Consider the following 25275-nt stretch of genomic DNA (forward strand, 5'->3'; position numbering starts at 1 on the left):
ACGAAAGTTAAAATCAAGGGCAACTGGATCAACCAAGTCCAGTTCCCCTTGATTTTAACCTTCGTTGGATAATGAATGGTAGCTTTTTGTTTAATTCTCCTGCCAGTGCCCTTCACCAAAGGACAAAGTGGCCTCAGAACTGGGGTTGGTTGGGCGCTGCACTGTGACCCTGTGTTCTGAAATAGCTGGCATGGGCCAAATGCAGAGTTTTCCCACGGGGATTGACTCAAAGTACCTGTCAAATCACTCCAATTTTCACGCTTCTCTTCCAAATTTGATGTTAAGTGCTTCTAAACCTCACCGATGAAGCATGTAAGTAAGACATGACAAATATTTTCTTTATTTTTAGATTTTCATTTTCACCTGGGTTGGCAGCCAAAACAGCCCATAGTCAATAATCTGTATGGTTTATTCAAAACCCCTCCTACCCCGTTATTCTGGGGTTAGTGGTGCCTTCAAATGCTCATCATAAAACAGGTTAATTAATAACACAAATTGTCAACTGTGCACTAAGATCGGGAATGACAGCGATTGATTGCAAATCACTATAGATCACCTGATACTATAGCTTATTTATGTTGAAGAGGTACAATTAATTGCACGAAGCCTGTTGCTGGGGTTTAATCAGGTTAATATTATAGTGACATAGCCAAGGAAAATAGGCCTAAATATCCAATAAAATTGTTAAGTACAAAAATAAAAATAAACATCTTGGCTAAATTGAATTTGCAGCTGTTGTAGTTCAAGTTGTAAGAGTGACCAAAAATGCAAAACACATCTAGATGACTCAATTGATCAAAATTTTAGAATTGAACAAAGGTCAAACAATATGCCACCATGAATTAATATGAAAGGAAACGTCCCCTCTATTAAGCCTACTGTCGCCATCTGTCTCCGCCCCTAAAACGTCACACGTCGTTAACTCGGGTGTAATCGCAAAATCCCGGCTCCCTCATTTAGCACTTCGTCGTTCTTACCCCCCAATCGAAATTCCGATAGTTTCGACAGCACTTTAAGGCAGCATTAGTTACAGGTTTAGAGGTACCGCGTCGCTCCAAGCAAACAATCCTACGGAACAAACAAAGTAATAGTAAACAAATATGAAACGTCCCGGAAATGTAAAAACAGCGATTTTAACAACATTTACTCTTCTGCTTTGCCTGTATTCAGTCGGAGGTAAGTTGTTGTTGTTTTTTTTTAAAACCAATGACACGTATGAAATCTGATTAATCGTATACAGAACTATCAGCTCCTGTTGTCTGTTTATGTTTGTGTAGTAGGCTATATCACAGGTTTCTGCCATTAACACCAGACTTAATTCACTTTTTCCATAAATCCACAAGGAGTTTGGCACTGAGCTATGCCACCTAGTCTTATTTTCCATCTTCCTTTTACTGACTCATGTGGATCCAGTTTTGCTTTTCACTACTGTGCCTCAAGGTCTATGGTAATAAGAAAAATGGGGGCTTTAAATGAAAGGGGAGATGTGCAACAGGTTGGTCATTCAAATGAAAATACATGTTTAGTAATCAACTACTGGAGTTGCTATGTGCCAAATGTATTGTATGGCTGTTTAAACATAATAATTACAGTATTCTCATATGGCAGTATTATCATCTGCCATCACCAAATTACCTTCAACAGTCAGGGCTCGGTCACGAAAATACTGTATGCAGTTTTTCTTGAAAGGAGTTAGAGTGTAATTTGTAAGTCCTTCATCCCAAGATGCCATGCTTTTATTGTATGGTAGAATGAGTGATTACATTTGAGACTCTATTATTACAAAGTTCTGTTTCACTCAGTAGTTATATTGTAAGATGCAGGTTTGTAAAATAAATATTACTTGCTGTAGTGAACAGTATCTTGCATTCACCACCCACAGTGCAGAATAGTTTGTGAAATGTAATGATGATGCATCTCCTGAAGTTTTTCCTGGTGTAGTGTAGGTTTTCCTGTAAACAGTTGAGTTGCATACATGTTATTTGTGCTTAAATTTAGATGTATTATTGTCTCTGTGGACACAAGAGGTGGTGCAGATGGAGAGGAAAATAACACCATATGTGCTTCTTGTCTGGAGCCAACATGAACCAGCTGTCTACTCACCTTCCTTTAGTTCATCCTGGAAATGTGCTGCCAACAACTTAAAATGTTCTTAGTCAAACTTGGTGACACCCAGGGGGGTTGACTGTCTTTACTGTATGTGGCTGTGGTTCTGTTGTTGCTGTGTTGTTTGTGTACATTCCAGGGTCTATTGCTTTGCTTGTAACCCACCTGTCGGTCAGGTGTCTTGCGTGTCCTTAGCCACTCGTGAGCTGCTGCACTGTCATGTTGTATAACTGCTCATTCCTGAAAGATCTGCATGCATCTGTGCAAACTGGCTAATCCTGCAAGCTCTTAATCCTGCACATAGACACGTTCTGTTGTCATGCCATAGAAAACATTAACTGTTCTCATGGCTTGTTTTCATGCTCATAAAGACACCATTGCTTAAATATAGGGCAGTAAACACACAGTACTTTAAATTATTATCAAATCCATTCCAACATTTAGTGCAGCTTATTAGGGTTTAGTTTCCACAATAACTCTATTGCAATCAATTTCATTAAACCAGACAAACCATTATGATAACTCACATTTTTTGCTGTATAAATCTGGTCACTGACTATGTCTGTCATGGTTGTGCTCAGATTTGTTCTCATGCTGAAACTTCTCACTTCAGTAGCAAAGTTAGTCTGCCCAGTTCATAAAGGTTTGACAACAACTGTCACTAATGTATAAAACAGATGAAAAGCATACAAAGTTCCTATAATCAAGATCACATTTCTATGTCTCTTATTGTGGTTGTATACTTTCCAGTAAGAAGTTCCTAGACGTTTTTTACCTCACTGATGCCAAAGAAAATGACAACAATGTCCAGTAGTTCCACCTGGGGCTGCTTAGAGTTTGAATAGTGACTCTGGTGTGGCATTTAATGAGTCAATGGACTGGTTATAAATAAATAAAAATATAAAGATTATCACGTAATTAATTTTTGGTAGCTCTAGTGTGACTCATGAGTCGGTGCCACACCACTCCCACTGGAGGTCTCTTCCATTATTTTCCTGATCCAGCCTGGATCTGTGACTCAGCACTTAGGGCCTCAGAGTCGAAGCTGCAGCACCACTGTTGTTACAAATCTTCAGGCCAGACACTCCAGCAACAAAGTGGAAACACAAAAGGTCCCACTTTTCCCCCTCCCAATACAGATTCTGACACATATTCAAACTCAACCCTTGGATGCTTGTAAATGCCACTTTGATATTAAAGGGGCACCAATCTTACTATTTCCTTCCTTTTATTTGCCACAAACAGCACTATTCAGCCAGTGAGAACCCCGGTAATGTCATGAGGCTTATTTTGGTTATGGTTTGGAGAAAACACATTTTAGCAGATACTTCTGCTCCAAACTGGGGGCTGTGGAGTTTAAAATACATGGCCATTTCCTTGGAGGAAGGGTATAGCGAAATATGCTAAGCAAATTGAATTATGGGAATGTAGGATCTTGTGCTTTGGAGTCAACCTACTGTCTAGTTTTGGCTAAAATCTAAAAATTTTGCCTCAAGCTGATGTGTGGTGAGCGTTCTGGCGCTAAATGGCTGCCATGCATCACCCAGGTGGGTGCTACACATTGGTGGTGGTTGAGGACTCCCCCCCACTTCACTGTGAAGCTCTTTGAGTATGTATGATATGATATATATATATAAGAATATCTCAGGCTCTGCTGCTTCATTGGTGATTCTTTTTTATCTATATCTTCCAAGTACCCCAAATTTATGGAAGTGCAATACTTAATTTGTTGGAGGACACTAATTGTTTTTCCCGGAATGATTTTGTGATGAATTGTTGTCACTCACTCTTAGTTTTCCCCACAATCTACCTGTTTTTTTTAAACTTAACATACTAAATTAATTAATTTTTCAAAATGACTTCCGACAACCTCCTGAGAATGAGTGGAGCCTGGTCCTGTTCAGCTGTTGCTTAAACTTGTAGGTGGACAATAACTAAGTACATTTACTCAAGTACTGTACTTAAGTACAAATTTGATGTACTTGTACTTTGCTTGAGTGTTTTCTTTTCATGACACTTTCTGCTTCTACTCCACTACACCTCAGAGAGAGATGTACTTTTTACTTTACTACATTTTTCTGACAGCTTCAGTTACTAGTTACTTTACAAATTAAGATTTTTACACATAAAACATATTGACTTAATAAAATATGTTTTGTTATAAATTAAACTACCCAATTTTTTATACAGGTACACGATTATTAGATTAAATAAACTGACACACATTTTTCATGTAAAAACATTTCATGGTTCCAGCTTCCGAAATGAGAAGATTTGCTGATTTTTCTTTTAATTAATTTAATGAATTTGTAAAAAGTTTGAGTTTTGTTCTTTTGGTTGCACAAAGCAAGCATTGCATTAATGCATGAGTAATGATGATAATCTAATATAGAATAGTCACAGGACATTTTCTTTCTGCAATGAGTACTTTTACTTTTAATACTTTAAGTACATTTTCTTGATTATATTTGCATTTTCTTACTTTAGTAACGTTTCCAATGCAGGACTTTTACTTGTTATGTAGTATTTTTAAGTGTGGTATGTGGTATTAGTACTTTTACTTAAGTAGATGCACACACAAACACACACACACACACACACACACACACACACACACACACGCATACATATAACTGAGTAACTGGAATTATTATCGAAAGGGCAACCTGTTTATAATGAATGCCATTGTTTAATAAATGTAAGTTTGCCTACTGTATTTTTAAATTACACGTGTCATGTCAGCAACCCCTGACAAACATAACCATACTAATAGTACTTTTGATACTTAAGTATTTTTAAAACCAGGTACTTTTGTACTTCGACTCAAATTGACATTTAAATTGAAGACTTAATAAATAAAAACGTAATATTTAGCAAGGGTATCTGTACTTTTACTTAAGTACAGGATTTGTGTACTAATTCCACCATCTCTGAGAGAGCAACAGCGACAACGTAAGACCAGGAGGCCAAACAGCATGGTCTCAAAAAACATGTGTTGGGTCTGCAGTCCATGGTATCTATGGTAACAAGTCAAATACACCACCATTGTGCAACAAAATGGGTCAAATGTGAATTGCACTGGCAGTAGGTGTTGTTTTTTTTACCGCGTACTTGTAGAGTGTTGTAGGGATTTTATACCTTTTATCCACTCCCTGTTTGTCTCTCATTTACTCAGGTGACTACTGTGAGGTGAATCTTTGCCATAATGGAGGAACATGTGTGACAGGGGTAGGAGAGGATCCATTCATCTGTATCTGTGCGGATGGCTTCGGTGGAGACGCCTGCAACCTCACAGAGACGGGTACAGCAAAGGGGAGCTTTTTTGGAGGGATTATCAAGGTAAATCATACACTCTGAGTAATCCCTTTTCTTCCTCCTTCCCTCAGGACCCTGCAATCCTAACCCCTGTAAGAACGATGGCTCATGCGAGATCATCGCTCCGACTAGACGAGGAGACGTTTTCAACGAGTACATCTGCAAGTGCCAGCCCGGCTTCGAGGGAGTGCACTGCCAGATCAGTAAGTTACTTCTGCATGTGATTAATGATTCTGAGCTGCTTCTCTTGCCCTGTACACATATACAGCTACACATTTACAATCACCATCTTTGAATTTTACTCTCAGGTTAGTATCATCCCCTTTGTATTATCATGTCAGTTTCTCACAAGATATCTTGCTATTTAATTAATGAAATTCTAAAGGGATAACTAAACTGATAATACTGATGGTTTCTAATACAAGAAAAAAGTAAGCAAATAGGAGAAAGTCGAGTCTAATTTTGTCTAAACAAGTCAGTAGGCAGTGTAATGCAAATAGCAGTTCCACTTTCAGCAGAAGTGTGAACACATGAGGTTTTTCCATCCTGTCATAGCATCGGCAGTGAGAGAAACGTGTAGTCAGCTCAGCAGTTCCATGAAAGGGGTTCATTCAGCGGGTTCTGCGGTCATTCTGTTTGGCTAATTAGTGAAAGACCACTCCAAGTCTCTTAGCATGCAGACGCCTTCCACACAGGTTCAACACTGTTTGGGCTTAAGCTTGACCAAATCAGATGAATTTGATAATAGTGAATTCCATCATATCCTCTTAATAAAATGACCAAGTTGTCTTATTGTTGCTGACATTTGGGTTTATTAGTGGAAGAAAAGGAAGGAAATATCGGATTATTTTCTACAAGGGTGAATTATTATCATTTTCAAAATCCTCTGGCGTAAAAAAAGAAGTGGGTCTGAACTATGACAGCATAATTTGGAAGAGAAACAACTATAAGCTTAGTGTGTATGACTGTTGTGAGCAAAACCCACAGATTTATTATATAATTATAGTTTGAAAATATAGCTTTAACTCTCAGGACTTTAGCTCATGCTGTTACTGAAGAGGTATTTTTGTAAATGAACAGCTAACCCCGAAGCCCACAGACTGACCACCAATTGTAGTGTATGTGCCATTTGGTCGTCTACTCCCAAACTTTTTCTAATTTTGATTCAGTCAGACGTCATAGTCTGGACTGGTTTTGAGTGGAGGTGGAACCTGTCCCATATATTATGTACAGTAAAAGCACACATAAATTCATAGCTAATGATATAATAGTAGTTATATAGGATGTCAAAGGTTAACAAGGCAAAGTTACTTTGTAAGAAATTAACAATAGTTGCATTTCATCTGCAAGTAACACTAGACACAATGAAGCATCACTTTTCTGTATAGCATATTTGTTTAATTCACGCTTACTTGGCATGAATGTCATGTCAACAGTGTTCCCAATACAATACGTGAAAAATAATCCCAGAGCAAATTAAGGCTATTTCATGGTCCTTCTATTGGTTAGGATCACCTGCTTCTTAGTGTTATTAGCTGTGGTGTGCCAGTGTTGTCACAGACATGCAGGCATTTGTTTCTAAGTTGTGACCAATCCTCTTAGTGTTAACAGGAACAAGAATTAAACAGACGCATGGGGCATTACGTCAACCTGTCATCTGTTTTGTACTGGTAGTACTGTATTGTCGTGTCCTAGTGGAGTTATTTAGGGTTCATAAGGCAGGTAAAAGAAGGCAGGACAAAAAGGAAATTTAAAGTGGAATCTTACTTATCTTGCATCTTACATTAACACCACAGAGCACTTCAGTACAATACATCAGTTTTGTCATTTGATGTATTACTTGCATGCATAAGCCAAGATTTAGCTAGATACAAATCTTACTAACGGTGTACCTGAATAAGAATACATTATTTATACATGCAGATATTATTATGAACTGATACTAATTTTAATTAACAATTACACCGCTTTTATTTAGATGCAGTTTAGGCTTCTTTTTCTTCCTTTTTGATTTTTTAAGGTGGGGCTCAAGTATATTTATGATTAGATTAACACATGTACATGCTTACAATATTATATTATTTTGTTGGCAGCTAAACATATAGTACGTATGAGGAGTATAAATGGCAGTATGCAAAAAATTAAGAAGATTAGATTAGATTCCTTACAATTTCTGGTATAATCCAAAAACATTGTTGTGTGATTCACTCCGGTTTGAGTGAATCCACTTGGAGCAAACAACAGGGTGTGGAGCTGCACTCAGACATGATCTGGCTTCAGAGGAGACATAAATTGAGATCTAGTCAAAACCAATAATTTACTGAAAGAACTACTGTTTTTAACCAAATCTTAATGTCAATATGCAAAGACTATCATTACCAAGAGATCTTATTACAAGTCCTCCAGTAAAACCACACTGTTAGTTTTGTCTTATCAGCTGGTTTACCTGCAGTCACCCGATGTCCCGGCAGAACTCAATAACCCAGCTGTATTTAGAAAAAAGTACTGACAGTGAGGTGTGTTATGTCCATTGTGCAAACTGTACTGTTGAGGGAGCTCACTTGTTTTTGAGTTAAAGTGAGTGAAGTTTATGATATTGCACTGCTACGCTTTGATGGAGGTGACAAGAATAACATGCATGCTGATTATCTTTACTAACGTGAATTTTAATTATATACGCATGATCCATGATGAGAGAAAAAAGAAATGCACGGCAAAAATAGCATAGGTATCATATTGTCAATATGACCCCCAAAATCTCACAAATCATGTTTTTAGGTGAGCTCATGTCCTATTAAGAGGAGCCATGTTTCTTTGACTACCCTGTAGTTCACACCCTGGTTATGTCATTTGGTTGGTACGTTGTTTGGTCTAACGTCTGTATGTTTGAATTATAATTTCTTTTACCATTTGGTTTTCCATCCCTCTGTGAAAATATTTAGGTCCTTTTTAAGATGAACAACAAGCGTAAAATGTGCTGCTGTCCTGCTGAAATGATTAATTTATCCCACTGCCCTAGATAAACCATGTAGACATGCTGCGCGAGTATGCCACCTTGTGGAGAGTGGAGAGAGAGATCATTTCATGGGCAGTTTTCAAAGGGGAGACAGGAAGAGACCACAGACATGCTTTGGTGCTAAGGTTACTGTGAGGAAAGCAAGACTTTTATAAATGTGGATTTGTAGTGTAAGGAAAAAGGCTGAAAAACCTCATATATGCCATTTTTATTGATTCATTTTATCATCAGCTGAAATACAAAATGTATTCTAAAGAGACCAGTTATTACACGTGTTCTTTGTGGATATCTGAAGTCTTTATGATCTCCATTCTTATTATCCAGTTGCCACAATACACACCGTTAGTTAGTAGTCACCACATGGAAATAACCTCCTAAAATCACCTGTGTCTGCTCACATTCATCGAGTCATATTACAAAATACAATTATCAACCATGGCCTTTCATCCCTAATCTGCTGTGCCCTTTAAACTGGTTGCCAAGAGTGTCCCGTCTCCTCAGCATTGCCCTCAGGGACATTTCTGTCATCAAGTTAGATTTAACTGTATGTTTCAGACACAGTGAAGCTATTGTGGCCCTCCACCTGCCTCGACACCTCTCTGTTCTCTCCCTGAGTGGTTTGTGAGCAGGTGGTGTGCACCACATCTCTGTCATCTTTTTTTCTGACTGTTGTGTTTCACAGAATATTTCTCTAATCCCTGACGAAAGTTAGTTGAAAAATAAAACAGTAAGTTGTTGTCTTTTTCAGATGTGAATGATTGTGCCGACCAGCCCTGTAAGAATGGAGGGATGTGTCGAGATCTTGATGGAGACTATACCTGCCAATGCACCTCACCTTATGTTGGAAAGCAGTGCCAGCTACGTATGTTCACCAGCTACCATGCCAATTCATTTCACAAACTTTTCTCATATAGGCTTAGCTTCCTGTCATTTGCTTTTCCACAAAACCTCCCTTTTCTTATTTAAACAACATCAAAGACAGCGACAAAATATGTGTGGTATAATATCCAAACAAATACTGAACTACTTGTTTACTCAAGCATAACTAAAAGTAAAACTTAATTTTTAAGTGGAAAACTTAAAAATACAGAATACATTTTTTTTATCACCAGAATCACTCATAGGTTTTCAGTGGACACTCAACAAATATAATTAAAATGTGATTTAAAGTGTGGAAAGGTAAAAATAACTCAAAAATACTCTAAATAACTTGCTTCCATCCTTGATAATATTTTAATGGCTGTTTTCCAGGTTGCATTTCTCTGCTGGGGATGGAGGGAGGAGCAATCGTGAAGTCCCAGATTTCAGCTTCCTCTGTGCACTACGGCATTCTAGGTCTTCAGCGCTGGGGCCCGGAGTTGGCTCGGCTCAACAACCAAGGCATCGTAAATGCCTGGACGTCAGCCGGCCATGACAGGAACCCCTGGCTCGAGGTGAGCAAAGTGAACACTTAAAAAATTGTGAGGCTGACCAATGAGAGCTGAGAAGTGGAATAACACATTTCCTTTTGTTAAAAACAGATTAATATGCAGCAGAAGATGCGTCTGACGGGCATCATCACTCAGGGTGCCAGTCGCATGGGCACGGCTGAGTACATCAAGGCCTTCAAGGTGGCGAGCAGCTTTGATGGAAACACTTACACTACTTACAGAGTGGATGGCCAACGGAGGGACAAGGTTAGAGGACTTCCATTGTATTAAATACACCACACGTACTTACTTTTTCTCACTGTACTAGCAGCTTTTACGTAATCTTAAACAGTAGATTCCACAGAAAGCGTCTCTTTCTTCAGCTTACTCACCGAATTTTCCACATCTGTGTGCTGCAGGTTTTCGTGGGCAACACAGATAATGACAGCACAAAGACCAATCTTTTTGACCCTCCTATCATAGCCCAGTACATCCGCGTCATCCCAGTGATTTGCCGCAAGGCCTGCACGTTGCGCATGGAGCTTGTGGGCTGTGAACTCAATGGTAAACACACAGAAAACACCCGGAACAATTTTGGCAGATAATAATGGTGGATAGAAAAACAAATTTGATGTAAGCTCAAGTCAAGTTATAGCCTTGGTAAACCCTGAAACGGTGAAAAGTTAACAAAGTCTCTTTTTTACTACATTGGTTTCTTCTTGTTGTGGTTAAACTGACAAACATGATGACAGTCAAAGGGTTTATTTCAGCTGCATAATACGGCTATGCAAGGTCACTATGGCTCACTATGCAACAAGAAAAGCAGCAATTCCAAGCACACATGAAACAGAATCCTTTTTGTCGTTTGTCTTCTTTAAACATAACAGATAATGTTTACAGAGAAACATGGTGAATTTAAATGCACAGCATATGTATTGTAGCTCTGTGCTCTTTATTGCATGCAGTTTCTTCTACTTTCTTTCTGTTCCTTCCACTTGGTCATTGGTGGGTTAAATGATTTTAATCAGACACATTCTTCTTAATATTTCTAATTTTCTTCAAATGGATGAAGGGGGAATTAATTTGTCTTTTCTTTGGGTGTTTCTTTACCCCTCTTTCTGTCCTTTTGGCTTTCTCTCCCTCCACCTTTCCATCTGCTTTTGATTCACAGTTCATTCAAACACGGCAGGTTGTTCAGAGCCTCTGGGAATGAAGTCTCGCCTGATCTCAGATGGGCAGCTTTCAGCCTCCAGCTCTTACCGCACATGGGGCATCGATACCTTCACATGGCACCCTCAGTTTGCACGACTGGATAAGCAGGGAAAGACAAACGCCTGGTCTCCTGCCTACAACAACCGCTCCGAGTGGATTCAGGTGGGGGAAACCTAAGCGGTAAAAATGTCATTTGAGGCCAGCAAATGTTGCAGAGTATAACGGTTTTTCTTTGTTCCTTCACCAGGTGGATCTAGAGAAGACAAAGCGCCTCACAGGCATCATCACACAGGGAGCAAAGGACTTTGGTGTGGTGCAGTTTGTGTCAGTGTTTAAAGTTGCTTACAGTAACGATGGAGAGTCATGGAGTATGGTGAAAGAGAACACCGGCAATGATAAGGTGAGACATATGTGAATCCCTAAATGTATTTTCTTTAAAAGGAGTGTTGAATAATTTAATACCTCTTTTCTGAAGTGTTTTTGCATAAACCATAGTCTTTAGAAAGTAACACACAAACCCTACCGTTTGTAAAAACAAGTCCGAAAAGTCACACATAATGTCAGCTTGTCTGTTTCTCTCTTTCCCTTAATGATGAGGTTGATTTTTGGCTCTTTCTGGAGCAGTGGAAGGCCCTTTCTCACCTTACCATAGCCTCTGAGATGATCCAAGAAAACTGTAAAACAACTGTTTTTACTGAGCATAGAACTAGTAGTCTCAAGACATAATGATGCGGCCCGGGGCTCTTGTCTGAATGCTCTGAACGTCTGGGTGGTGCTGTGAGGATCTGGGTCGTTAGGTTTCAGAAGGCAGCACAGCTCAGTTTGATTAACACAGCCCCTGATGACAATTGATCAGTAAGACATTTGGTGGATGTATTCACCAAATACATTAGCTTGGTTGGGCCCAGTGGAAAATGAAGTTATGTTATATTTACTTAGACTATATCTTTAACATTTATTTGCAGCTTTTCCAAGGCAACATCGACAACAACACCCATAAAAAAAATCTATTTGAGCCTCCGTTCTACGCCCGATATGTCCGAGTCGTCCCCTGGGAGTGGCACGAGCGCATCACTCTACGCATGGAGCTGCTGGGCTGCGATGACTAGAAACTCTTCAATCACCATCTAACAGTGCTCCATTCTCATCCAGTCACTCCATCTCCTCAAACCACAGCAGAGGAATGGATCTTGAACAGAATAATCCTTTTGTTTCTCTGGGTAAACATCCTGTTGACTGCTGGGACTGTAACACTTGTAGCACTTTCTGACTAGTGATCTATTTAATGTTTATTTTAATATGATTGTTTGACATTGCTCACAGAGAATCGTCTATGAAGTATCTATGATTTGAGTCTTAATAGTTTTGGATATTACCTAAATATTCATAGATTTGCTCTTAGTCCATATTATTTGCTCCTAAGAATTGTTGTGAGTTTGGACACTTGATAATATTGCTCTTCCAGTTGTATTCCAAGCTAATTTGCCATTTATTTTTAAATTTCTGTCCTTCTTTTGCAGTCCCACACCACTTAACAAGTAGTTTTTTGTAGTTTTAAAAGTATACAGGGGACAAACAGCCTCACTAACATACTACTCACTATATATCACAATGCACGTTGTCCAACTGCTGTTTAGTTACTCGAAACAAACTAGCATGAAGATGCAGGGCCTGTGCAATATAGAGAATAATTTAGATATATAATTTAGCAACTATCCTGAAAGAAATAATATTTCTAAGAATAGAAAATTAAAATGTTCAATTTTTAACTGCGTAGAGCTTTTTGTGTTTTGTCACGTCTTTTTTTTTTTTACACATTTAAGCAGGTTTTTCCACTTCGTTCTTACATTTAATTTCATTGTAATTTTATCTGTTTACAACAAATGTGAAATATGTAGAAAAATGTGTAGAAAATAAACATTGTTTTACATTACATTCTTTTTTTAAATATATTGTTGGTCTTGAACTGAGATCATTTATTAAATGTTAAAAGAAATATTTGTGTGTGTTTTTTTTTTCAACAGACTGCTCAGTGAGGCCACATAGAGGATACACAGGACGAACATGCTTATTAAAAAGCACAGCACTGCCCATTTTAGGTTTAATCTCTGCATTATTTTTTATTATTATACATTATATAACAGTTGATAGAATCCAAAAGGAGACCTCCTTTTATAACATTTCACTGTCCAAACCTAACATGAAAGGAGGTACAGTAGGATTTAAAGCTCTCAGATAAGACAGGACTAAACTCAGTTGTTTTGAAGAAAAACCTGCTGTCAGTTGCATTCAGCTTTTGTGCACAAACTGTCCCAACTACACAAAGATGTTGTGCATCTTCTCCATGCTGGACTACTAGGCTTTGGTCTGCTGTTTACAAGAGTAATTACACCCTGTTAGCCACTCATTTCCCTGCTAAGCTCACCGTCCTGGTATGTTTGGCCCCTGGCAACAGCTCATTTCTATGAAGTGAATGCAGTGGAGGACGGATTATCTCTAACACATCTTGCATAGCAGCATGTCCTATAAAGATCACAGTGTTTCCAGGAAAACACAGCTGGCAGCTGGAGTCTATATGGGGACCCAACACAACAAACATCTGCTTTCAGAAAGTTTATCAGTGATGCAAAGGAGTTTTCCCCTAAGAGGTTCCTCCACAAACAACTGCACAACATGACAACATTTGTTATGGTTGATCCTACTGTAATACAGAAAGTAATGATTCTGTAACATTAGCAGTATAAACTGTGTGTACCCCCCAAAACTGAGTAGTTGGGTAGAATAAATAACATGGTGGAGTTATTTTGAATAGGTTTAAATTTGAATTTTCAGGGAATATTTGCAGGTTGAGGGGAACGAAGATTAAACAAATATTAATCTTTTCATTCTGAATTTGCATAGGTTCACTTGAAATATAAATGTCAATCAATACTGATAAATTAAATAATGGACTTCTTCTGGCGTCACTGTCCTCCCTTCATTCACTGGCAGCAGAAACACTATATAGTTTCCAGCCCGATCTGTTGTAGCTGTAGTGGCAGAACAGCATACAGTCATGCTAGTCTTTAGCAGTTAAACAGTTAAAGTAGCCTATACCTGTCATTATTAACCGAGCATAGCTGCACCTGTTTTATCATTGACAAAGATTTGAGGAAACTACACCCATAACTGATGCTTTTTGTTCTTTGGCCAGAAACCCATTGTGCGCATCAGAACTCCTGCGTCCTCTTCGAGACACGGATTTGTTCCAGACTTCTGCGCATCTTTTTCTTTTGCTGCTCAGCAACAAAGCTCGGTAAGTGAAGAAAGTTAATATTAACAAAATTACTGTGCGCTAAATAGCCTATGGTCTTTCACCTTTGTAACACGAATCACCTTATTAGTCACATGAGCTTCTGACATTCGCTTTAAAAATGTTAAATTCATCAGACCCTTTTACGTGTTGACGTTTTTAGTTTTTTGTTCACACCTGGCGTCTAGGTCCAGTCAACAATATTGTTGGTGTTGCACATTGCAAATTACGATACTGACTAGCATAAATAAGGATACAAAGGTGAAAAAAACAGGCGCTTAACTGAAAACAGTTGATCTGTAAAAAAAATCCGCTGTTAACTATAATACAAATCATCACCATTTATATATTTTAAATTCTTTTAAAAATCCGTTTAAAAAAGTGAGTTGAAAAAACAGTTTTGTGTTGCCACAATGCAGGAACATTATTTTCTTTATATATCATTATTTTCTGACTATAGAGCGGACAAAAGTTGTCCAAGTGGCAACATAAACATTTTTATAGGATAGACACAGAGCTTATTTACATAGTGTCCTGCTGCCCTCTACTGGCCCTGTCCTTTCAAAACAACCGCTGTTAAAAAATATCGATAAAAAGAATCACAATAAAACCATGCATACAAAAGCTTTCCACTATTTTAGGGAATGAGCTAATGCCAGGTTTCTCTCCACAGACTTCAGTATTGCACAGAGACCATTGAGGATCAGGATTTGTAATTACAGCCAGCATGATGATTTGTTGCCTCCGAGCTCTGCTGTTGTTGGGGGCTCTGCTGCTTCTCTCAGGCTGGGCCCTGACTGCCCCCACAAACCCAAACAACTTCTTCTACCACGACTTCCTCGATGGAAATGGCAACAAAGAAAGTATGTGCATGGCCAATAAAACACATGTTTATGTTAGATCTTTAATATAAATGGGTGTCTGTGATCTATATAATGTCTATATGTCCTACAGTTTATTTCAGTGGTGTCAAGCTTCATATGGATTCTGCTCAGACATCAGTGTTTGCAGTCAGAAGGGGAAACGCCACCATGCCATGCAGGTTTTGGCATGAGCCTGAGGTGAGCTCACCAAGGGAAGTCCGGGTCAAGTGGTCGTGGCTGCCCGCTGCTGGGGGACCTGAGACAGATGTGCTGGTGACTATTGGCTCCCGCAGTCGAAGTTTTGGGGAGTTCAGGTTGTTGAAACAACAAATACTTAATTGATGATTATTCTTTTCTGTTATGTATGACCTTGTTTGTCCATGTATTACAGTTTTTCTATCGATTTGGCACATTTACTGAAACAAACTTACAACTGTCAAAATCCTCACACCACGTGGTACATTCAGCACACCACTGTGACCTGCAAAAGGTGATTACTCAATCAAAAGAATTGACTCATGTTTCAAATATAAATCCATCAATGAATAAATCATCGTCATCAAAACAAAAGGTTCCTTTATCATTTCTTAGACCAAGACACCAAAAATGCAAAGACATGTTGTCCAATTGCTAACATTGTATTTTTAGGCAGCTGAATAGTGTTGAAGTCAGCCATGGCACACACTATACTTTAAACCATACACTTATTTGACGACACTGTGGACCGGCCCAGATTAGGCTCTCCGACCAGCCTCTGTCATACCACGCCATGGTTATTTACATGTCTATAATTGTGCTTGTATCTCATTTGAGATTTCTCTGTGCCTTTCCCTGACTCGTCCTTTTCCTCTGTGCCTACATTACTCTCTACATTATGAGGAAATTGAATTGTTCCCCATCTAGCTTAAAGCTGATGATACACGGGGCAACTTTTTGAGCAATGTTGCTGGACAATCTTGCTTGTGGCAAGCCCGACTATGTTTTGAATAGATAGCGGTGGGGCATGGCGGGTGGCAGAGTGGTGGTTGAAGGGGATTGTTGTGATTGTTGTGATTGTCGCTCTATTTAGCATGTAGGGATTTACCCAATGAACATGTGTATAATTGCATTTAAGAGAAATATGATTCAACAGCAAACAAATGCAAAGTATTTTGATCTACAAGGCTTACTCAATGCATTTTGTGCCAAAGCAATCATACATTACTATAATCATGTGAACTGACCTAATGTTCATATAAATAGTTTGACAATAATTCCACGATTGTGCCAAAGCTTTTGAGAAAAACTGTAACTCACAGTATGTCTGCTGCTTGTTGTCTGTTGGTCAGGGGCCGTGTGCAGCTCAGGCAGGACTTCCCAGGAGATGCTGCACTTGTGATGACTAGACTCCAGTTGAATGATACAGGCCGTTACCGCTGCGAGGTGGTGGACAGACTGGAGGACAAGAGCACTTTGGTTTATCTGGAGTTACGAGGTACAACATGTCCACCTACACTGATAGCATGGCTTTTATTCTCAGAGGCAATGTGAGTCCAAACATTGCACACACACAGAGCCTAGTTTTAATTTCATTCAGAGATACATTTTAGAAATAGATTGTCTGGTGTTTTAAGTTCAAAGCATTTAAGAAGGAACATTTACTGATTATAAAGCATTTGAGTCTCCTTTAAAATTAAAATTTCCCATTTAAATGCTTAAGTTTTTTGTTTATTTGCTAAACTAGTATACACTTGTACGAATGTATACTGTACATACGGTAATATTTATGGTAATTCCTGGAAATAAATGTGCTTGCTAACAATTATAGCAGTTAGAATTAACTGGATTATAGTACTTCCCAGTTGCTTTGGTACATTTCTTAAATAATCTTTAACATTTGCAAAACAGTAAGCGCTTTTCTCGAATCAGATCGTACAAACAGCACTACACAGTGGATTACCTGCAAAAAGCCAATAACTTGCTCAAAATCCTTTGTCTATCTCTCAAAAGTGAATATTTATGTCAGTGAACATGTCAGTGTCAACAGAATGACACGTTCTTGTGTCAAACAAGATAGCCAAAATGTTAAGCTATGTTGTCAACATAAGTGTTTTAAGGTTTTGATGACAATGATTGAAAATGCACAATGCCCACGTTTTCTGTACGGCATGTATCACTTTCACCAGTACAAAGTTATACATTGCAAGAGATTGGACAGTTTGCACTGTAATTTGTTAACAGACCAGACTTTTTGACTTGCGATAGACGAGAGCACATGATAACAACATGAATGATGGCTCTGTTGTATCCCAGTGAGTAACCTGTGCTTTTAGAAGAATTTAGAAGTACTGCAAGAAATAAAATCAATAATGGTAGTGGCATTAATGACAGTTGTAGGAATTGTAGCTGTAAGAGAAGTAGTAATAGTAGAAGTACTGATACTAGCAGTAATAATAAGTATTTAAGTGAACATGTTACTGTCTATTGTAATGGCAATAAAGTTATACAGAAACCCACATACTTTCTGTAATCTGTCCACCATGAAGCCATCTAATTAAGTCCTCCACCCAGGTGTGGTGTTTTCCTACCAGCACCCTCGTGGTCATTACCATCGGAGTTTCCTGGGAGCTAAGCAGGCCTGTGAGGAGCAGGACTCTACACTGGCCACCTCCACACAGCTCTTTCAGTCTTGGAAGGAGGGCCTGAACTGGTGCAATGCAGGCTGGCTGGCTGATGGGACAGTCCAGTACCCCATTACCCGGCCCAGAGTGCCCTGCGGGGGGCACGGCCTTGCTCCGGGTGTCCGGAGCTACGGCAGACGGCACCAGCACCTTCATCGCTACGATGTCTTCTGCTTCTCCTCTTCACTGCAAGGTGAGGTGGCGTTTTTAGGAAGTGTAAAGGGTGAGACCGGCAATGTCACACGTTCAAAATCTGGTTCTAAAAAAAGGCTTTTCACAACAGAGATTTTGACTTATAGCAGGAAAAGTGTTACTAATAACATTAAAGATGGCTCTATCCTAGACAGAACAGTGTGACAGTGAGCCAGCACAGTACCAGGACCCTGATATCAAAGCAGCTAAATGGAATTCAGTGGTCATTAATATTATGTACACTTCTGTGTTTCCTACTGTGATATGTTACAATCTCCTCTGTGAGAAAGGCCTAAATATCCATTCTTCATAAGCGAACAGAATGGCTTGCTAAAGCAACACACTGCTTCTACTATCTTTGCTCAGAAGCACTTCTTTTGACTCTCTGCCTGTCACCTCTCATTAGAAGGCACTGTCACTGTAAATAGTGTGCAGCAACCAATATGAAGCTTCATGAAGTCTGCATTGACCTCAGCTCAGCAGTGAACAATTACTGTATATGTTTTGTATATAATATGGGCTTCACTACCTGTAATCACTGAATATGTTCCTAAACATTATACACGTTACAGGGGCTCCTGGCTAACTGTTACAACACACAGAGACAACACAAATTACAGCGTTTTCATCCATATTAATGTTTTCTAGCAAGGGTTTCCCACCTTACAACTCAAATAAGACATTTCAATAAATCTACAAAGACAATTGATAACAGAACAGGATAAAGAATAAATACCACAATCCAATATTATTCACTAAATACAAACTATGTGCATCAGGGCATAGACAATGCTACTATTTATAGTAGTTACATCAGTACATCAGTTGTGTGTACCATGTGTATTGCCATTTCCTTTAAGTTTGAGTCTTGGTTGAATTGCTCTTGTATAGTTTCTATTTTATTCTCTTCTTATTTTACATATAATTTCTCTATTTGTCTGTACTTACATCTATTGTTGCTGGTGTAACACCCATTTTCCCATCTCCTGGATCAAAATAAAATGTAGAAGTCTCTGGGACAGACTTCAGTCTGTCTATTTTGGAAACATGAAAATGTTCAAGAACCTAATCTAATCTGTGGAAAGTTTTCTCACAATAAATTCCCTTCCTTCAAAAGGGAAAGTCTACTATTTTCAGCCTTCACACAAGATGAACCTGACAGAGGCTCGGCAGGCTTGTCAGGTGGACGGTGCAGAGATCGCCAAAGTCGGACAACTCTTTGCTGCCTGGAAACTCAAAGGGCTGGACCGCTGTGACGCTGGCTGGCTGGCTGACGGAAGCGTTCGGTATCCCATCACCAGGCCTCAAACAAACTGTGGTCCCTCTGAGCCGGGGGTGCAAAGCTTTGGCTTCCCTCCTCCCCAGCACAAGCATGGAGTCTACTGCTACAAACCAGACAATGAGTGAATGTAGACCCCCAACCCTCTTCTACAGGGTCAGGGATGTAAAGTATGTAAAAAAAAAAAAATCTTTATGAGCAAAGCTGTTTGATTAATACTGTGTAAACCCATTGATGATTGACAGAAGAAAGCAGAAAAAAAATATTTACTTTTTTCAGACATTTTTCTCTGAAGTACTAGATAAGTTTCTCTCTATATGCCTTTTAAAACATTCAATTAATATGGAGGAAAAACATCAATCTTTTCTTAACTTGGTTATCGACAATTAAATTTTTATTCTTATGGGGGGGGGTGTTTCTGCCTTTATAAGGATAGGGTGACAGTGAAAATACAGCTAGGAAACATTGGGAGGGAGAAGTATCACATGCAACAAAGTTCCCCAGCTGTAAAGTAAACCAGGGATGCTGCGGTTATATGATATACATCTTAAACACCAAGAGTCCCCGACGTTCATTTAATGGAATTACAAGTTAAAAAGGGAACCACAGGTGCAAACTTTTTTTTAGATCTACCTCTCATATATTTCTCTTAGTACATTCTGCCTGAATATCTCATTTTGTACATTAGAGCAATGCATTGAGATTAGCAATTGCAAAATAATATTCATACTTGACATGCGAAGACTGATGGTGGACTTGCAGTTGAGATTATTTTGTTACTGGTTTGTTCCTACTGTATAATGTACCTCAGGTGATTTTCACATCGAAGCAGGTGTTCGGTAATGGTTTTTACATCTTTGGAAATTTATTTTTGTATAACAAATACCTTTCCTAACTTAACACAACAAACTTTTTAACCAAGAAGGCTGTGAGAAAAAAAAGAAGCATGTTTTCATTTGTAACTCTCTTGTTTATACCTACTCTACTATTTGATGCCGTTTTTGTACACACAAGTGCTCCATAAAAGGAAACACCAAATTTATTCTGTGGTTGTAGGAATGGGTATAGAAAAAGCAGGTATTAGCACCATGCTGGACTAAACACTATTTATCCAGAGTAGACTGGAAGTCCAGTCAGTAAGTAAGTAAGAAATTTAACTGACATATCATTTAAACAAATTCAAAGGGTGATTTGTGTGCACTGTTTACAGGCAAATCTCATATGGTGGCAGCGTTGCATTCCACAAATGACTGCTGCTGACAAATTGCAGATGAATATGAGTGTCTGGGCTTTTGCATGCTAATGTACGGATCAATAGTAAGGAATTTGTTTTTATTAATGAAATTTTTTAAAATAAACACGCAAATTGGTGCTTGGGCCACAATTCAATGGTGCATTTCAGCTGAGTGAGTATTATCAATGCTTCACCAGAACTAGTAAACAATCCAGTTTTCACCTCTACTGAATATGAGGTGGACTAGGATGAGGACTCTATGGAAAAATATTTCAGGGTTTATCTGCAAAAGCTTCTTTCAGTTAATTCAATAAAATGTGTAATAAATCGTAAACAAAAAAATATTTTGTGTGCATAAACCTTTTTCCTACTCAAACTCCGCTTCAAAGAGGAGCCTCTCAATTTTCATCCTGACGTCGGCCTTTTTCTGAGGGGACAACTTTTTAAACATCTTCACGAGGCTCATGAAGTAGTATTCATCGCAGTCTTGTGGTTTGTCAAAGTTTGTCTGTACAGTTTGGTGACATTTAGAAGAGTCTGGTTCCGCACTCCCCTTCATCTTCCCCGCAGTGTCACACTTGGGGATGAAGGGAGTCGCTGACTGGCTGCTGCTGCTCGCTCCTTGGCTGCTTTGGTCATCTGAATCTGTGACGACGGTTACGTCATCACTGTCATTGTCACTGTCCTGTGAAGAAAACACATTTTTTAAACAACAAAATAAACCAATCAAAGTGACTTAGCTTGTAGGGGGTATAATGCTCACTTGTGATAGGTAAGACAACGTCCAGAGCCGGCTAAATCTGAATCTTTTTCTAAATGCCTGGCCATCTCTAACATTCAAAGAACATTTGCAGTAAAAATGTCTCTTAGATGTATATGGTAAGTTTATTTAATCATGTGTAAAGCTTTCTGCAATAAAATCCCTTTTCTACAGCTATCCTTAGAAACAAAGACCTCCTTCTAGTCATGACTGCACACCAGGATTTAAAATATATATTCACCATATCATATACAACGCTTACATAAAAAAAATTACCTGGGACCATATTACAGAAAGTTCCTAACTGGCAGATCCCATTCAAACTGCTTGGTAACTATGGTATTTAGGGTTAGGAACTGATTCAGGAATAAGGCCATTACAGATTAACAGTTCCTAAATCAATGTTCCTTTCCTAACTTTAGATAAGAAAAGTGTATTGCAGAAGCATCCTAACTTTGTAAAATCTTAAACTGTTAAGCTGTGTTAACTCTTACTCTTCCACCAGGTAGTGTTTGCTAACTCTTTTAAACCACATGGCTACTCTATGAATATAATGGAAAGGCTTAATGTAACAAAAATAGCATATCCTAACGCAATAGAATTTGATAGAAGGTTGTTAAAGACAAGAAATACATTAAAAAAACAAACACAAAACAAAATATGATGATGTTAGCCCCCAGTCTTTATTACTATTTTTTACCTTCATAGTTAACTTCCCAGAGAAGAGTACGGGTTTCTGCCATTGTCAGTAAGGGAGCACAGGAGGAGCCACCACAGGTTTCCTCTGCTCTTTGGACCCAACAGTTGCCTTTCTCTTCCTATCACTTGTAATTGGACTTATTTTCTTTTTAACAGCATCAACGCTCCGCTGGATGCCGGATATGCGGATGTGTCCACTGTTTTAGCCCACTCTCTATCTGTAATCTCCTGAGTTAAGCTACGGAGGTTTCCAACACCTGTGACTATGACCAGAAAACAGCAATTAAAAGCCGTTTAGATGAAAGACGTGGCATCGGTTGCTAAGTAACAGACATTAAAGTTGATTACTAATGTTGGATTGAGTATTTCCTAACCTGAGATAAGATAGGATGAAGTAAAATAAGATAGGATTCCTAAAGTTAGTTAGGATTTGCTTCTGTAATACCAAATTAGGAAAAATCCTATCTTAGACTCTTCCAATCTTAACTTCAGGCTTAAGATAGGAACTTTCTGTAATACGGCCCTTGGATAACAACCATTACATCCTCTCAAGATAAGAAAAACTTTTTTCACAAGTGCAAGTTGGTTGTAGTCACCAGAAGCACCATGTGCAATGTACTTCTGGTGGCCATACTGTAATTAAAAACACATAAAAAGGGATTTAAAACATACAGATGAGTGACAAATGAAAGGAAAACCCAACATGAAGTGTCTTAGTATGGAGTCAGGCCACCACAAGCCTCCAGAACAGGTTCAGTGCTCCTCGCCAAATCTGTTGAAATCTACCCTTAACTTCAGTGTTTAGGTACACTGATAGGAGACAATGCATATCTGCCACGATACAGCTAACTTTAAAAGGGCATCATATGTAACCACTGCCTTACTATCTCATATGAAGGGATGTCACTCTCCCCAGGGGTCAGCGATGAAGCGATCAATTCTTTGGTTTGGACTCTTCTCTGTGTCACAGCTTTTTGAATCAGGGATCCTTTCTGAGCTCGCCGCTGTTCGGCCTGGTGGCAGTATGGTAGATGATTGGTGAAATCTCGTTTCCTTAACAATGTGGCTGTGCAGTACAAACAGTGGTAATGCTGCTGTTTTCTGCACCCCAGTCCGCATCTGTGGATTGTGTACTCTGAAATATATACAATACATTTAATTAGGAATTCATCATTTTGCTGACAGTTAATTTTTTTAAAATGCAAAATATAAAAATGCTTACCTCCAAAATAAATGGCTCTCTTTAGATGATTGCTCAAATGAATCCTGGCTCTGGAGCGTTTTGAGGGTTTGAAGAAAGTCGGTAAACAAAAAGGACAATGAAATCTGCTAGGATAGCAGCAATTGTTGCATTTTTGCGGAGGAGGAATGTTAAGTCCTTTCTGGATAGATATGTGACCCTGAAAAAGACAACATAGGAATAAGTAATAAATAAAAACAACCAGCAGACGCATCAACAGTGGCACCCATTAACTACTTATAAGGTTATAGTCTAGTAGTCTGCTCTTGTTAGGAGTGAAATGCAGCTCATTTAAAATGTGAGCTACTTCTGTTGGAAACAGGACTGAGATGTGAACGTTCCCGTGCTGTGCAAAAGCAAGAGAGCCATAGATACATTTAAAACTATGTTATTTACCATAGCCAATGCAAAGAAAATCAACCCAACAATGCTAAGATGTGTTATTATAATTTGTAACGTTATCTTCAATTTTATTAGAGTTTGACTTCAATAGAGTTTTGTCCCTGTCGAATAACATTTCAATGGCTTTTAGTCGACTAGCCGTGGCTCACGTTAACTTGTATTAACTGCTGAACTGTTGCGAACTGATTAACAGTTTCTATTGCAGAAAATGTTTTTTACTTCTTCGGATCCCCCTAAATAACTTGTCAGTACTTTGGGAAAGTAAAGTTAAAAGTTAGGACTAACAAATACACATTGATTAGCTAGCTGGCTACCTGCAAGATAGCTAAACAGACAATTAGCTAATAGCCTGGCTAGTCAAGAAGACAGCTCCTCTGAGGTATTTAGTCTCGTACATGGCTGCAAAGTGAAGATAACATCACGGTATCATACGAACGAGCTGTTGATAATAAAGAGTAATAATCATCAATACTGTCGTTCGTTTGTGCATTTGCTTACTTTAAGCTGTTGACCACTGTCCATGTTTTCCACAGAAAAGTTTGGCACGTCCACCACGGGTGTTCTGGAGTTGTTTTCTTCTTCCTCCTCCTTCTTCTTCTTCTTCTTTTAGAGGTTAGCTGGCGGTTGGCAAACCAACTTAAGGTGCATTTACCGCCACCTACCGGACTGGAGTGTGGTCGTCGAGAATAGTCAGAGGGAATTATTCACCTATGCGCATATTAAATACGGTAAAACAACCCCGTGTTTTTGAGAAACCTCATAACCTGATTTTTCTTTATCTAAAAGTGTTTTAGATACATCTCCTAAGAGATTAACTAAAGTAAGCGCTTTCCCTTATTTATGGAGGACTGATGTTAAACAATTACGCTCCTCCATGTAAGTACTGCACTCTATTAGGACATGCTCAGCTGTTTCTGGCTGACCGCAATAATCACAGGCTCCTGTCTGATGTTTCCCTATACGGAACAAACAATCTATTGAGACCTGAATGGCCAATCCTCAAACGTGTCAGCACTGCCTCTTCTCTCCGGCTTCCATCACTAGACCTACCCCCTCCCACATTTCTTTGCACATAGTAAAGAGCCAGTGTCATTACTATACCACTGCTCTTGCCACATCCCAATCACTTTACTCTGAATAATAGATTTCCCCTCAGCTTTGCACAAAGGGAAATTGATATTAACCACATCCAATTTCAGGGCCTGTTTAGCTAGAATACCTGCCTCTTCATTTCCATCAACACCTACATGGGCAGGGACCCAGACAAACTGAACACAAACATCTTTACTATGCAGCTGAAACAATTTGTAGTATATTTTGTATAACAGATCTAGTCTGCACTTTCCTGTTTTTATGCTCAATAACGCAGCTTGACTGTCTGAGGCAACTACAGATCTGTTTATGCCTCCAATACAATTCATAAGCAACCAATTAAGAGCTAAAGCAATGGCAGTGAGTTCAACAGTATACACTGCAAGAACACACTTTAATTTTGATGTTATATTGTGGAATACTCACTGCCGCTCCTGTTCTGCCATTGCTGGGATCTTTAGACCCATCAGTATACAGTACAAGATGCTCCTCAAACCGCTCAAA

The 25275-nt window shown here is 38.9% G+C and overlaps 3 protein-coding genes across 4 annotated transcripts; 2 read left to right on the forward strand and 1 right to left on the reverse strand.

Annotated features, from left to right (window-relative positions):
* The first annotated feature begins 951 nt into the window (after positions 1-951).
* Positions 952-13031, forward strand: LOC119890232 (lactadherin-like). 2 transcript variants are annotated; one of them, XM_038701389.1, is made up of 10 exons: positions 952-1176; positions 5282-5407; positions 5493-5624; positions 9186-9299; positions 9689-9870; positions 9958-10113; positions 10266-10410; positions 11018-11220; positions 11306-11458; positions 12024-13031. In XM_038701389.1, exons 1-10 carry the CDS (start codon positions 1101-1103, stop codon positions 12165-12167), a joined length of 1431 nt encoding a protein of 476 aa, XP_038557317.1. In that variant the 5' UTR covers positions 952-1100; the 3' UTR covers positions 12168-13031. The 2 variants fall into 2 exon arrangements, with proteins under 2 accessions (XP_038557317.1, XP_038557318.1); XM_038701390.1 differs by having other exon boundaries at positions 11036-11220.
* Positions 13032-15077: 2046 nt separating this feature from the next.
* Positions 15078-19472, forward strand: LOC119890617 (hyaluronan and proteoglycan link protein 3-like). The gene is made up of 5 exons (XM_038701965.1): positions 15078-15213; positions 15305-15527; positions 16542-16687; positions 17764-18066; positions 19183-19472. The coding sequence occupies exons 1-5, from the start codon at positions 15078-15080 to the stop codon at positions 19470-19472; spliced, it is 1098 nt and encodes a 365-aa protein (XP_038557893.1).
* Positions 19473-19716: 244 nt separating this feature from the next.
* On the reverse strand, positions 19717-24329 carry LOC119890233. Its single transcript, XM_038701391.1, has 4 exons — positions 24178-24329; positions 23260-23437; positions 22922-23172; positions 19717-21263 (listed from the first exon to the last, which is right to left on the reverse strand). The coding sequence occupies exons 1-4, from the start codon at positions 24199-24201 to the stop codon at positions 20946-20948; spliced, it is 771 nt and encodes a 256-aa protein (XP_038557319.1). The 5' UTR covers positions 24202-24329; the 3' UTR covers positions 19717-20945.
* Between the last annotated feature and the right edge of the window lie 946 nt (positions 24330-25275).

The sequence above is a fragment of the Micropterus salmoides genome, unplaced genomic scaffold, assembly GCF_014851395.1.
Source record: "Micropterus salmoides isolate LMB-PRFRI ecotype aquatic unplaced genomic scaffold, ASM1485139v1 Ms_hic_scaffold_6, whole genome shotgun sequence".
NCBI classification, from domain to species: domain Eukaryota; kingdom Metazoa; phylum Chordata; class Actinopteri; order Centrarchiformes; family Centrarchidae; genus Micropterus; species Micropterus salmoides.

Coding starts and splice junctions, on each gene's coding strand:
- LOC119890233 (XM_038701391.1), bottom strand. CDS start 24,201: ATGGACAGTGGTCAACAGCTTAAA. Junction 23,438..24,177: donor ACAGTGGTCAACAGCTTAAA/GTAAGCAAATGC, acceptor TGTCTTTTTCAG/GGTCACATATCTATCCAGAA. Junction 23,173..23,259: donor GAGAGCCATTTATTTTGGAG/GTAAGCATTTTT, acceptor TATATATTTCAG/AGTACACAATCCACAGATGC.
- LOC119890232 (XM_038701389.1), top strand. CDS start 1,101: ATGAAACGTCCCGGAAATGTAAAAACAGCGATTTTAACAACATTTACT. Junction 10,411..11,017: donor TGTGGGCTGTGAACTCAATG/GTAAACACACAG, acceptor TTTGATTCACAG/TTCATTCAAACACGGCAGGT. Junction 11,221..11,305: donor ACCGCTCCGAGTGGATTCAG/GTGGGGGAAACC, acceptor TTCCTTCACCAG/GTGGATCTAGAGAAGACAAA.
- LOC119890617 (XM_038701965.1), top strand. CDS start 15,078: ATGATGATTTGTTGCCTCCGAGCTCTGCTGTTGTTGGGGGCTCTGCTG. Junction 15,214..15,304: donor TGGAAATGGCAACAAAGAAA/GTATGTGCATGG, acceptor TATGTCCTACAG/TTTATTTCAGTGGTGTCAAG. Junction 15,528..16,541: donor CGAAGTTTTGGGGAGTTCAG/GTTGTTGAAACA, acceptor TCTGTTGGTCAG/GGGCCGTGTGCAGCTCAGGC.